Consider the following 14990-nt stretch of genomic DNA (forward strand, 5'->3'; position numbering starts at 1 on the left):
CTGGCCGGCAAAGTCACAGGTGCCTGGAAAGAAGCGCTCAGGGATGGGGCAAGAGAAGAAGAGCGCCGACGAGAGGAAACAGGCGATCTGGAGAGCGTGGAAGGGCAGCGAGGGCTCGTGTGACCAGGAGACCGTGAGCAGGCGGTGGGCGATGGGGCTGATGCCCAGCACGTACGCTAGGCCGGCGGGGATCAGCTGGCAGACTTTACGCTGAGGTGGATACGGCCGCCTGTACCTGAACTTGGCGTAACAGCAGCCGGTGCAGGAGAGCCACCCAAAGAAGGCGGCGCCAGGCAGAAACATTACCCCAACGCGTTCTCGCCACGCTGGCTCAGACGCGTAGAAATAGTGGCCGAGCGAGCACCCGTACTGATACACGGCCACGCCCACGTAGTCCAGGAAGAAGAAGAAGTAGTGCGCGCGTTCGGAGTGAGATTGCAGGAGATGAGCCGCCACACTGAGGTACAGATATGTGAGAGACGACAGCAAGAACAGGAGCAGAGGTAGCGAGGACGAATCCAAGGTGCACCCCAGGGTGGCGACGTTGGCCCACCAGCGGAGCAGCAGCACAGGACCGGCCAGCAGGTGGGTCCACACGTTCAGGGACTCATTGTGTTTCTGGAAGAGGCTGAGGACGTAGCAGCGCCAGTCCTGCTGGACAGGACGGTATCCTGACAGGATGTAGGGTTCCCGGAACAGGCTGGGCACCTGGGAGGCAGCGACGGTGGGGCCGGGCGGCGGTAAAGAGAACGGGAGGAAGTCTGAGAGGTGAGGGAGACGACGCAGGTGCTCGGTGCTCAGTGTTATGGTGCTGAGCTGCAACACCTCAGTCGACATGATGAAGAACCAGAGGACAGAGCGCCCTGTGGGAGAGATCAGATTAATGCAGGCTGCAGAGGACACGTCAAATTAAACCTCACAGGAGCACGCGGTGCGTTTGATGTCACACTCTGAAGACAGTTTTAGATGCATGAATGTGCGCTGTGGATCAGCTGGGGAGAAGATACAAAACAAAAACAGACGAGGGATCAAAAATCTCACAAAACCAGCCGACAGAGACGGGTTTGGAAAACTCTGAAAGCAAGCCGCTGCAGCTCGCTGTGTTTCCACTGTTGGTCCAGGCTTGGAGACCTTTAATTATGTAATCCAGACATTCCTCTCTTTGTGTCATGTGCACCGGAAAAGCAGCTATGCAGTCAAACCTGTAACCATCACCCACCTGTGGTGGGAGGAATGTTGTCACAAAGCAGCCCAGCACCTCCACAGACAGCAGCACACCCAGAATCTCCTCCTAACAGGGTGCGCCCCTCTCTGCTGGCCCCTCTCTGCTGGCCCCTCTCTGCTGGCCCCTCTCTGCTGGCCCCTCTCTGTTGGCCCCCTCTCTGCTGGCCCCTCTCTGCTGGCCCCTCTCTGCTGGCCCCTCTCTGCTGGCCCCTCTCTGTTGGCCCCCTCTCTGTTGGCCCCCTCTCTGTTGGCCCCCTCTCTGTTTCCCCTTGACCATGAACACCGGCACCCATCTACAGCTTCTGAACAGCCTTCTGACCTGAGCCGCTTTGTGTGAGGAGCCCACTAAAGTTTGAGGTAACCCGCATTAAAAAAGGGAACGAGGGGTAAGACGTTGGTTTCTCTTTTTCCAACATTAAAACGAAGAAGCTCCATGAGCCACAGAAAAACAGACTGCACTTCTTCCATCAGATACACATTTATATGACGACAGAAAAAGAAACATACCTGCAACACAGGACACCTGTTGCCCGTCTGGACTCACGCGTCACTCCAAGAACGTGTGCAGCAGCGCTTCCTCTCATACAAACGCAGGTGCAGAACTACCACATGCTGGTTTAACGAGATGTTTCCGACGCTGCAGGGCGAAGGGAAAAAGCTTCAAACTACTGACCTGAGAGGCCGGAGAAATGGAGGGGTGGGCGGGGTCAAAGTGACCAGAAACGCCCTCAAATGTAGTCGCCAACGCTGTGAGGGCCGTGACTGTTACACTCAGTGCGCGCAGTGTCTGCATCCACCTTCTCATTAGAAGACCAGTTTATCGGCACACTTATTAAAACACGTGTTGTTATTGTTTTTATCTGGATTGTTTTTGTTTGTGATCATTAATTATTATTAAGTTGACAGTAATTGTTTAAACGACTGAAGGCACAGCATGGTCACACGTATACATGCACGTCTGTCTCCATCTACTGTTCATCACTGGACACTGCACTCAGACTGTGACAGCATCCTGGTAACCTGAGGTGATCACATGTCCAACGTTACGTGGCCAACAGCTTTAACCAGAATCAGGTCTTATTCGCTGTTATTAGTTGAACTTATTAGTTTATTTGTTCTGAGATTTCATTTAGATTTATTTAAGCGCCGTGTTTCCCACCTTTATAATCAAATTCAAATTCAAATTTTATTTGTCACACACACACAACCATACACAGTATGACATGGGGGTGAAATGCTTGTAGCTGTACAATGCCCGACCATTAAATGACAGAAAAAGTTTTACAGTATTTACAATTTACAGGTTACTACAAAATTTACAAATTAACTTAGAAATTTACAGTAAAAATTGTGCAAATAGCAGAAAGAGATTATAAAGATTATAAATTATAGGATTAGTACGTGTGGTGATGTGATGTGTGGGAGAGTCCAGTCCTACACCTGGTTCAGGGCCCGAATAGCCTGGGGGAAGAAGCTCCTCCTCATTCTCTCTGTTTTGGCCTTATAATGTCTACGATGGTTTCTCCCTCACACCCAAACTCTAACCAGTGAGTGTAACAAGACCATAAGACCACTTATACAGATATTACTTGGTGAGGGAGTTGCACTCACGTTAAATCTTTAATAATGGATTGGATTTATATAGCGCTTTTCAAGGCACCCAAAGCGCTTTACAACTCCACTATTCATTCACTCTCACATTCACACACTGGTGGAGGCAGCTACGGTCGTAGCCACAGCTGCCCTGGGACAGACTGACAGAACCGGGGATCGAACTGGCAGATACGCTTCCCAACCCCTTGAGCCACGGATGCCCCTTTGTCCTACATGTGATCATGCTGAATCGGGTATAGCAACATTTTCCACACCTATGCCTCGGAGCACAGGTGTGGAAAAAGTTCCAGTGATCACAGTCAGTGCTGTGAAAACGCTTTTGCTCCCTCCCTGATTGTCACGTGTTTGAGATCATCAAACTAATATTAGACATGGACAAATACAGAATGCAGTTTATAAATGATGATTTCATTTATTAAGGAGAAACAAAATGCTATCCACACCTGCCCTTTATGAAAAAGTAAGTGCCTCCTGGTGAGTTCACTTTCGTTAACCACACCCAAGCCTGACTAGCAGGTGACCCAGCCCTGCTGCTTACAAAGTGAAACAGGAGAAAAGATATCAAAACCAAACAAAAACCCACATCAAGCCATCACCTAAAGAAAGTCATTAACACGCAAAGGTTCAAAAGCCTTTTCTAAGGCTTTGGGACTCCAAAGAACCACAGTGAAGGTCATTAAATCCAAATGGAGAAAACTATAAACAGTGGCCAGAAGTGTCCCACCTACCAAAGTTGCTCCAAGAGCATCAGCGACTCATCCAGGAGGTCACAAAGAACCAGAAAAACATCTAAAGAACTGCAGACCTGACTCAGCTCAGTTTAGGTCAGAGGTCATTCAACACCGGGCAAAAACGGCATCCATAGAAAGGAAGTATTTCAGTGTTATTGCTAACTACTCCTAAGCTAATGTTGTGTTCAGCCTTTACAGTACAGACGTGCACGATTCCTAAACCTCGTCCCCAAACACAGAAGTGTCTGCTGTATCAGCCCTCCTGAGATAAGTGACAGATCAACATTTGGTAAGTTCCCCAGACAGAAGACACAAAACAGCCTGAGATGGGATTATAAACTCACTGAAAACCAAGCAATCAAAGAATAGGACAGAACAGGGAATCACGCCCACGTTTACATTAGAGGGATAATATTAAATGAAAAAGAAATGACATGCGTGATGCTCAGAATTTGTTGGCTTGATGTGTCGTCCTCGTGCCCCACAAACGTGTTTTTGGTTTCTGGCCACACTTTGGTCATTTGACACTAAAATAATTCCTGCGAAATTTCAACCCTTTAGAAACAGTGAATGATTTTGGTGAGGAAATGATGATCGCAGGAGAATAATTAAAATAGCATGATCCAAATTTAGGATAATCTTTTGGGAACCTATTAGTCAGTGCATGATGCCAGCATTCGGATTAAAAAAAGGAAAAAGTAATTATTCTGATTATAATCCCGATGAGATATTCCTGATTGCAGAGTGGACCAAATATAGCAGGTGAAATTACATTTAAAGGATTTAGATGGGTATTGATGCTGATGAAGGAGATAAAACAGTCTGTGATGACAGATAAAACATGTTATTCACACCTGAAATGCAAAGCAGTGCAGATTAGAAGGTATTTGTAAAAACTAGCAGGCAAAACAACTGATAAAGACATTAACCTTCCACGGTGAGGGGAACACGTTTTTCCACTTACAGTGGGGGAAATGATTAGTTACCCTGTGAATGGAAGTGTCTCTTTATTGGGCAGTGACAGTGTTCATATTTTATGTTTGAGGACTCTCTGCTGGTGATGTTATTATAGCGTAGAGTCATTCCACACAGAAGCAGTCAAATCTGAGAAAACGTCCCGTATGACCCCCTCACACTGAGCTGATGTTTTTCTACAATAACTTAATTTGGAACTAATGAATTTTTCCAAAATGTAAACTCCAGATTATGAAAATCATCAAGTTCCTTGAAGTCTATAATGTTTGGTCAAAGCACAGATGTCCACATAAAAATAAAAAATAAAAAACTGAAAATAGTATATTACTATTTATTATTATAGTACACAGTATGTATGCAAGTTATTATTGTTCATTTTCAGTCTTATTTTATATGAAAACTTTTAATTAAATGCAGATTGTCTGAAAGGATGCTTAATGTTTATCAGTGGAAGAGTAAAATGTAACTTTAATTTGAAAGAACACATGCATGCTCCATTTGTCGTTCTTCTTATTAAAAGTCTTGCTATGTTTTCTTATTACTGTTTATATACTTGACACTAACTGCTTTCTCTTAAAAGCTTCAAATAAATGCAAAAGTCCCACTAAAAAATGTAAACATGTGTTTATGTCGCCATCTGCTGGGCAAACATGAAAAGTCCTTTTGTTCATTTTTAACAGCCTGCCACTTCCTGATGGGTTTTCGCGGGAGTTTCTCAGGGGGGCGGGGTCACGTGGTAACACGAGGCCCGCATTGGACAGTTGCACGTTTACCCGCCGACTATGTAAAGCGGTGCGTGCCGAATTGACCAATCGCGTGTCACGTTGAGCTCGCGGGCGGCACGTAGTGGCGCGAAAACCCTTCAGTTGTGCGGCTTGACTGAAGCGGAGCACTCGGAGCGGAAGGCTGTGCGGCATTTTACCCACTTTTCAGTAACAATAACAAAGCGCGCATAATGGCAACCGACGTGGGAGATGACCGGGAGATGAGGGAGGCTCAGAGGGACTACCTGGACTTTCTGGACGACGACGTAAGTCTGTTTTTTAAATTCGCTTAAAGTCTTTGTTTGGAGCTCAGATGACAAACCATGCGGTCACAACAAAAGAGCTGTCATTTTGTATATTACAGAAAAAAAATAATGCTGCTGTCAGATTGCAGATATTAGGTATAAAAAGTGTGCTTTCAAAGTTGATGTTTTTCAGTCATGCTCGTAATTTTAGTCGCTAAGCGACGTCATCAAACGTGTGCCCGTTTCTTCTGTGCATACCTGCAGCAAGACCAGGGCATCTATCAGAGCAAAGTGCGGGACATGATCAGCGAGAATAAGGCTCGGCTCATCGTCAACATCAACGACCTGAGGAGACGCAACGAGGCCCGAGCTGCAAAGTAAGACAGGAACACTGATGTCGCACACGCAGGGCTGCTTGACCCCCCCCCTTAACTTATTGCTTAAGATACACAAACGGCTACTGCTCCGATACAGAGAGCAGTGTTACTGAGTTATTACCACGAAAAGGTTTTGAAATGTCCAAAATGACACAAAATGTTATGTTGAATGGTTCCTTTAATCTTTACGGTTTTAAAAAAATAAATATTTAGACGGAAAAGCATGCTCAGTTTTTCTCTTCCTGCTTGGGCTTAGAAACTCACAGGTTTCAAAATGGTATGTACACAGACTGTATGTAAAGATGGCTGTAGCCGTCACCCAGGCTCAGAGCTTCACTTATCTTGTTTTGAAACTTGTTATAAGGAGCGAAGGCTGAATCTGTCTGGAAAACTGAGGGATGCTCAGAGACTGGTGACCTCTTAGACCCACATCCAGCTTAATTCAGCTTTGGTGGGACCATGATTTACAAAATGATCATGATTTTGTTCGGTATAACTTGAAACAAGCAGGGAAGCGTATACTGAAGTCAAAGTGCTGTTTGCCATACAGTTCAATACTAGGAGACTTTATTTCTGAGACCTGAAGGATCAACGCCCCCTACTGGCCAGCAGAAAGAATACAGGTTTAACGCAGCTTTGTCCAAAACCAGACTTGATTCATACACCTTCTTCTTCCTGTTGTCGAACCTTTGAGCTCGACTCCTGTTTCCATACCGAGTAAGTTTAAAAAAAAAATCTGTGTGAAACTGCAGTTTGGGTGGAAAACTCGACTTTCTCAGGATGTCATAGCCCTCGAAAACACGCGAAAGGCCTTGATAATAAAATCCATGGTTTGACTTTGCAGACTGATGAACAATGCCTTTGAAGAGCTGCTGGCCTTCCAGCGGGCCCTGAAGGACCTGGTGGCCTCTGTTGACGGCACCTACGCTAAGCAGTACGAGGAGTTCTTCATCGGCCTGGAGGGGAGCTTTGGATCCAAGCATGTCTCCCCCCGAACGCTCACCTCCCGACTGCTGGGCAGCATGGTTTGTGTGGAGGGCATCATTACAAAGTGTGAGTATATCGTCTTTATTTATTCGTGTAATCGTTAAGTGTTACAAAGTCTCTATCAACGTGTGTGGAAGGCTAATGCCTCCTGTTTGCTTCGTAGGTTCCCTCGTCCGTCCCAAAGTAGTGCGCAGCGTTCACTACTGTCCAGCCACTAAGAAGACGATGGAGAGGAAGTACACGGACCTGACCTCCCTGGATGCCTTCCCCTCCAGTGCCATTTACCCCACCAAGGTAAATGTGCCTCATTCTCTGTAGACTTGGGCGTGACCGCTGTCTTTATTTAAGTATTTATCTCGTGTCCCGTTTGACTCGAAACAGGACGAAGAGAACAATCCTCTGGAGACGGAGTTTGGGCTGTCCATCTACAAGGACCACCAAACCATCACAGTGCAGGAGATGCCTGAGAAAGCTCCTGCTGGCCAACTTCCGCGCTCTGTGGACATCATTTTGGACAACGACCTGGTGGATGCAGTCAAACCAGGAGACCGGGTGCAGGTGGTTGGGACGTACCGCTGTCTGCCTGGCAAGAAGGGAGGCTTCACCTCTGGCACGTTCAGGTCAGCTGGAATAAAATGCTAACTGGGGTTTAACGGGTTTGCCTCACTTGCCTACCACTTGTCTTCTAACTAGAGACGGACCGAGCCGATATTACGTATCGGTCCGTCTCTGCTTCTAACCCGTCCCTTCTCTTCCTCAAAGGACCATCATGATCGCCTGCCACATCAAACAAATGACCAAGGAGGTGTCGCCGTGCTTTACCGCTGACGACGTGGCCAAAATCAGGAACTTCAGTCAGACTCGTTCCAAAGTGAGTCGTCTCGGCTGCCTTCTCACGCGTGGAGGCGTAATCCTAAACGTGACACTAAACCCTTTAAATCTTCGTCCTTCGTAGGACGTGTTCGATCAGCTCGCTCGTTCCTTGGCTCCCAGTATCCACGGCCACGAGTACATCAAGAAGGCCATCCTCTGCATGTTGCTGGGAGGCGTGGAGAAGGTCCTCGAGAACGGCTCGCGAATCAGAGGAGACATCAACATCCTGCTTATCGGTACGAGGGCGTCGTCCTAGCTCGCGTGGAAGTGTGAGAGCGTTGGTTTAAGTCAGGACTCACTTTTATGGTGACTCAGATTTATTCAGCTTTACGTTCATGGACAGCAGGCAGAGGTGAACCTCACGGATGCAGTTTGTAGCACTGAACAGTAAAATGTTTGTGCCATAAATCAGCATCTGTGAGAGACACAGACTTGTTCCTTGTGGTGACCACAGGGAACGGCTGCTGACAAACTCACACGTGGACATGATGGTAGTTCAGTTCTGATGGGGGGGGTTAATGGTGTGTTCGTGTTTCCCAGGTGACCCATCGGTGGCCAAATCCCAGCTCCTGCGTTACGTCCTCCACACAGCACCCCGAGCCATACCCACGACCGGACGAGGGTCATCTGGTGTGGGTCTGACCGCTGCCGTCACCACGGATCAGGAGACGGGTAACTAATGTCCCCGTTTGTTTAACCTAAACAAGTAAAGGAGCTCTGTGACTGCAGCCAGCAGAGCTGCGCCACAGCGAGCCTCCACCATGTCCGGCCTTACTGTCAGAAAACGTTTGACATCTTTGCTTCGTGTCGCCTGTTGTAGTGACGATGGAGGCGGCACTGTCGCTACCCGATCCGTACCGGAAACCCGATCGGTACCCCGCATGCGCAAATCTTATGTCACTTCCTCTCTTTGCCAACATTGCGACATTCAGTATATTTGAATGATACGGTTAGCGTCCAGTTAGCTCCTAGCATTTCTCAACAGCTCTGCCTCCTTTTCGACTACCGGGACATTTAAACAATGGATAATCCGTATACAAACAAATTCATGCTTTTCTCCTCAACAGAGAGCGTTCCCCGATTGAACAACAGCGCCGTAAAATAAGAAGAATGGCGCCTAATTACAGACTTAATAATACAGACTTTGTAATGTGTCACATGAAGATTCAGCAGCCAGATGAAGTGTTTACTGACAGCTGACAGTGATAGCGGACATCATCAACACTATTCCAGTCAATCCTCTCAACACAGACAAGCATAAACACACTCGACTATCACTAAATCAAATTTAACACGCGTTTGTAATGACGCTAATTCAGTTTACAATAGGGTTCATTCGCTCGGTCAGCAGGTGGCAGTATCCTCGTACACTGGGGAGTAAACTGCCATTAAACCAACAGAAGAAGAAGAAAACATCTGCACATGCGCGGTACGGATCGGGGAGCCCTGATCTGTCACTATCTTTTTATTTTTGGTTTTTGTCTACATTGTACTGAAATGCTTCATTATTGCAAACATGTTAAGAGATACTTATTATTCTTAACATTTTAACAGATACTCTGACCTGTAACTATCGTAAAACGCTTCGACCGGAAGTAGACACCTTTCGCGCATGCGGGGTACCGATCGGGTTTCCGGTACGGATCGGGTAGCGACGGCACGAGCAACGTGCTGTTAGCTACACTGTTGGTCTCTGTTAGCGTGAGCTAACATTAGACAGAAAACATTAAAAACATGTTAGCTGGTGTTAAAGCTCCTGCTGACCTGCTGATGCAGCTGCTTCATAGCTGAGTGGACTCATATTTGAAGGTTAGCATAAAGGTGTTAAAATAGGACGCGTACGCCACGTCGACGTTTGAGATCGGTTCAAACGTTGGCGTTCAAGCGTTACACACCTGGAAACACCTGCTCAACACCAACATTTGTCCTCCGCCAGGCGAGCGGCGTCTCGAGGCGGGGGCCATGGTGCTGGCTGACCGCGGCGTGGTGTGCATCGACGAGTTCGACAAGATGTCCGACATGGACCGCACAGCCATCCACGAGGTGATGGAGCAGGGCCGCGTCACGATCGCCAAGGCCGGTATCCACGCCCGTCTCAACGCCCGCTGCTCCGTACTGGCTGCTGCCAACCCCGTCTACGGCCGAGTGCGTGACCACACCCACACCCGTCTCTGCCCGCTGGTTGATTTTGGACGCGAGCTTTAAAGAAAACTCTGCGTGTCCCTTTTTGCAGTACGATCAGTATAAAACGCCCATGGACAACATCGGCCTCCAGGACTCGCTGCTGTCGCGTTTTGACCTCCTCTTCATCGTGCTGGATCAGATGGACCCCGAGCAGGATCGCGAGATCTCCGACCACGTGCTCAGGATGCACCGCTACCGTGACCCCCGCGAGCAGGAGGGAGCCGGTACGTCATTCGTACTAGGACGGCGAGATGAGAGCGTTTTTGTCCGATTATTAAAACAACATTGTGTGTTTCAGCCATGGCTTTGGGCGGGACCGTGGACGTCCTGGCGACAGACGATCCAGACGCTGCGGTCGAGGAGCACGAGGAGCTGCAGATCTACGAGAAGCACAACAACCTGCTGCACGGGAGCAAGAGGAAGAGGTCAGAGCTCAGACGCGCCTCCTGTGTTAATAACGTGTGACTGCAGCAGAATAAACGTTTGCTTTGTTTCAGGGATAAAATTGTGAGTAAGGAGTTCATGAGGAAGTACATCCACATCGCCAAGGCTGTGACTCCTGTGCTCACAGAGGAGGCGGCCAATCACATCGCAGAGGAGTACTCGAGGCTGAGGAGTCAGGAACAGCTGGGGGCCGATCTGGCGAGGGTGAGCGCGAGCCGACAAATCTAACGTGTACATAACCGGATATAAGACGCAGTGAAACCTGATTGTTTGTGGGAGAAAAAGTGGAGGCAGATTGTTTGTTGGTGTTCTGGTTAAACCCACGGAGATGCAGATGTGTCCTGATGTGTCGGTGCTGATCCTCGTTCTCTCCACAGACCTCTCCGGTGACGGCCCGGACTCTAGAGACTCTGATCCGTCTGTCCACGGCGCACGCCAAGGCCCGCATGAGCAAAGCCGTGGAGCTGCAGGACTCGGAGGTCGCAGTGGAGCTCGTCCAGTTTGCCTACTTTAAAAAGGTCGGTGTTGTTCCTGCGTGCTGAGCTGGGAGGTCGAGGACGTTCACATTTATTCATGTTGTTTTTTCTCTCTACAGGTTTTGGAGAAGGAGAAGAAACGTTCACGACAGGAGCACAACTCTGATTCGGAGGAGGAGGAGGAGATGCCCACGCAGCGTTCACAGCGAGCTGCGAGGAAGAGGTAGTGACACATAAACCCCGCCCCCATGTGATAAACAGCTTTTTTTAAATGGTGCCTTTGCTTCAGCACTGATGCTTTGTGTCCTGTAGGGGGCGACGTGGCTCTCAGGGCAGTGAGGCCTACAGTCCGTACGACTTCAGCGAAGACCAGGAAGTCCCTGAGAGTGAGCATCACGTGTTGTCACGCCGCAGTCTGTCGCCTCTTACAGACCAAGTTAACTTTCACATCATCCATAATAAAGTTTCCAACATTACTATCAGTGCTAGTATGATCCTGTTCACTGCACTGAGCTAGAAGAGCAGGTTTAATATACTTTTAATTTGACTCTTATAAAAAGAGGTTTTTAATCTCAAATGGGATTTTCCTGGTTAAATAAAGGTTAATAAAAAAAAAAACAGCAAATTTTTATAAATTTTTTACATTATATTTTAAAAAGGCAAAGTCAGCATCGCTGCCGTGTAATAAAACAACATCATTATGAGTTTGCATCACTGTAGGAAAAGTCTCTGAGTGTAGTTCTGCATGTTTCAGCTTCATGTTCGGTTCTGCATCACGTCTCACTTTGGTGTTTGTTCTTCAGTCCAGGCTGGCACCCCGAAACCAGCCAAGCCGAGAGAGGACGAGGCCACGGACGCCTCGCTGCAGGCTGAAGACGCTGAGCTGTCTGCAGAGAGGTGTGTGTGTGTGTGTCTGTGTGTGTGCGTCTGTGTGTGTGCGTCTGTGTGCGTGCGTCTGTGTGTGCGTGTGTCTGTGTGCGTGTGTCTGTGTGCGTGTGTCTGTGTGCGTGCGTGTGTGTGTGCGCGCGCCTTTATTTTGAAATGTCACGGCTTCCTGTCTTTCCTCCCAGGCTGAAGGAGTTCAAGTCGTCGCTGTTCGCCGTGTTCCAGTCTGCTCACGCTCAGTCGGTGAAGATGAGCGCGCTGATGGACGCCATCAACAAGGAGCGTCAGAACGTGTTTGCAGAGGCCGAGGTGCGTGGCGCTTTGGCCCGCATGCAGGATGACAACCAAGTCATGGTGGCTGATGACATCATCTTCCTCATTTGAGACAGAAATAAATTACTTGGACTTTTAAGAAGCCGTGGACGATAGCACGCCCCCCGCCGTTCATCTGTCACGTTTGCTTTGGTGTCAGCAGCTCAGCTCTGCAAACTGGGAGAAGATAAAGTTTATTCATGCACTTGTTTCAGTTCATGGTGGAAACGTTGCCTGAGAGCGTCTTTGGTTTCAAACATCGTCACCGACGCTCTTTTACCTGCGTTTGTCTCTTCTGGGCTTGTATATAGTTGACGTGTTGTTGTGAAATATAAAAAAATAAAATGTCATTGTTGGTGTGAAAAAGGCTCTTGATTGAACACTGAGAGCGCCGTACCTGTGCACACGTGGGGGAGGTGGCTGCATGTCTGGTAATCTCTCCTGCAGGTACACAAGTGTTTACAAGAAGCTTTTAAAATCCCCGATCAATCCACACCTCGGTGTGTGGGTGGCGGCTCCCACGCTCGACACAGACCTCAGAACTGTTTAGGAAGTCGGCGTTCAACCTCACCCTTCTCACTTTTTATTCTGGTTATGTGCTGGTGTGAGTTTCTCAGGTTTGCCAAAGGTCAGATGTGGCCTCACAATCACTGCGGCTGTGATCGTGCTGAAGATAAGAGTGAACTCGACCCGCCTCAGCGTTTCGTTTCTCTGCACCAGGACGCGGCGCCTTGAGGTCTGAACTCCTACGCCTGATTCAGCCCGTGACGTGTCCGTCGTTCCTCGCAGCTGCAGCCACAGTTTGATTGTAACAAATATTTCTTTAAACAGGGAAATTATATTGTCCCGGTCTACTCTGAGTATTTCTACAGAAAATAAAAGCACAGAAATGAAACTAAAGCTAATCAGAGCCTGTTTGTTTGTGTGCAGACCACAGGCTGCAACGAGCAGATTTGGGTTCTGTTTGATGGAAGCAGAGAGAAAACTGTAACACGAATATGGTGAAAATGTTTCTTTGTAGTTTGTGAGAAAAGGGAAACGTGTGCAGCCTTTTGTATGAGCACATTTCTCACTCCTGTGTGAAATCTCGTGTTTGTCTGCACGACCCCGACGTGTGACCGAGCCTCCACCGTGTTTTACCCACAGCTGCAGACGCTCGCCGTTTTACCTCTGACCTCGTCTCCTCGAACATCGCGCTTTGGACCAAACCTCCGTGCGACCTGTCGCCCAGTTTTTGTGTAATTTGGCTCAGCTCAGCTTCTTCCTTCCTGAAGAACGGCTTCGTGCGAGCCTCCACCCCCTGAGAGCATTTCTGAGCAGCTGAAGGATGTTTTGCTGGGTCTCTCCTGTTAAGGACGTGACGTTAGGATACTTTTCATTTCTACACAGACTGGATTAAACAAAATCAGCCAATGAGAAAATAGTTTTTTGAAAGACCTTCAGAAACAGAAAATATAAAAACATTAGGGCTGAAGACTGTTTTACAGGACTGTAAATGACTTTGCAGTGTCATAAATCTGATATCAAATCATTCATATATAAACTTTACGTGTATCAGCGTTGTGGTTATGGTAAACCCAGCGCCTCATTTCACATAAAAAGCGTGGGATTCATTAGTTGACCTCATTGACGTGTTTTCAGTTTCCACTGCTCGAGTCCATCAGCGCTGCTCTGTGATTCCCTTTAACTCACTTTTTTACACCAGCTGTCAGAGCCGTACTGTGAAAGGAGCCGTATCAATAAATTATCTTGAACTTGGGAATAATTACGCTGTTTGACTGTTACATAACCCGCCATAACTACAAATACATTTGGCTGCTTTGTCTGAGTAAGGAAGTGATGCTTGTTCAAAGAACATAACAAAAATAAATAATCTGTCTGTTCATCCACGGAAACTCGAATCGGGTCTTTTATGTTGAGTGTGAGGCTGTTAACACTGTCACTCTGTAACACTTTTTGTTTCAACCTGATTTACACCAACTCCCATGTGATCTCCTCTACAGGCGTGACCTCTGCTTCCCTTTAACTCCGCTCTGTGGTTACATTATTCAAATAGAACATTTTAAAATTTGTTTATAAGGAAAAACAGCTGCACTTGCTGACTGCAGCATAAAGGGAACAGTCTGGCCATAATTTCACTTCAGTTGATCTCTCTGTTTGGGACGTTCAGGCTTTGGCTCATTTTTAAAGGTTTGAAACATTAGAGAAACTCAGCTTGGCTTTAATTGAAAAGTTTGACACGATGGGATAATAATTAACCTCCTAAGACCCGAACTCTTCCACGGCAGCACTTTTAATTTCTCTTTGATATTTGGTCACATTGGGGCCCGATGAATGTAAAAACAAAGATTTTTTTTTAAACTTTATTTTTGTTTTTAATAAAAATCAGAGCCACACATGAGGATATTCATTTAAAATTTTGATAGAACAGTAGCAGGATAATGTCCTCGTAAGTGGATATCAGGCCCTTGTAGAGCAAAGTTCAGGGCGATCGTGGCTCAAGAGTTGGGAGTTCGCCTTGTAATCGGAAGATTGCCGGTTCGAGCCCCGGCTCGGACAGTCTCGGTCGTTGTGTCCTTGGGCAAGACACTTCACCTACCGCCTACTGGTGTTGGCCAGAAGGGCCGATGGCGCCTCGCTTCTGTCAGTCTGCCCCAGGGCAGCTGTGGCTACAACCGTAGCTGCCTCCACCAGTGTGTGAATGTGAGAGTGAATGGGTGGATGACTGGACGTGTAAAAGCGCTTTGGGGTCCCTAGGCGGGACTAGTAAAAAGCGCTATACAAATACAGACCATTTACCAAAGTTCAGTATTTTGGTCTAAATAACCCAAAATGTGATGTCCACATATGTGGACGCAGGTCCTAGGAGGTTAAGTTGTTATTTTTTTATAGTGTGTCA

At 47.5% G+C, this 14990-nt stretch overlaps 2 protein-coding genes across 2 annotated transcripts in view; one reads left to right on the forward strand and one right to left on the reverse strand.

The window, feature by feature from the left end:
- Positions 1-1903, reverse strand: part of paqr8 (progestin and adipoQ receptor family member VIII) — a 2221-nt gene extending 318 nt beyond the window's left edge. The window contains exons 1-2 of the mRNA XM_006792944.2: positions 1732-1903; positions 1-863 (exon numbers count right to left, since the gene is read on the reverse strand). The exon at positions 1-863 is cut by the window's left edge and continues 318 nt beyond it. Coding sequence (XP_006793007.2) covers positions 1-837 — 837 coding nt within the window. The 5' untranslated portion in view covers positions 838-863; positions 1732-1903. The remainder of the gene's footprint in view (positions 864-1731) is intronic.
- A 3467-nt stretch (positions 1904-5370) lies between these two features.
- On the forward strand, positions 5371-12457 carry mcm3 (minichromosome maintenance complex component 3). Its single transcript, XM_087852393.1, has 17 exons — positions 5371-5574; positions 5818-5930; positions 6775-6983; positions 7081-7211; positions 7299-7537; positions 7680-7788; positions 7873-8026; positions 8331-8462; positions 9727-9935; positions 10024-10198; positions 10273-10399; positions 10472-10622; positions 10796-10936; positions 11014-11117; positions 11207-11280; positions 11698-11791; positions 11965-12457. Exons 1-17 carry the CDS (start codon positions 5500-5502, stop codon positions 12161-12163), a joined length of 2436 nt encoding a protein of 811 aa, XP_087708519.1. The 5' UTR covers positions 5371-5499; the 3' UTR covers positions 12164-12457.
- Positions 12458-14990: the final 2533 nt, after the last annotated feature.

Source organism: Neolamprologus brichardi, chromosome 15, assembly GCF_056152115.1.
Source record: "Neolamprologus brichardi isolate AB-2024 chromosome 15, ASM5615211v1, whole genome shotgun sequence".
Lineage (NCBI taxonomy): Eukaryota > Metazoa > Chordata > Actinopteri > Cichliformes > Cichlidae > Neolamprologus > Neolamprologus brichardi.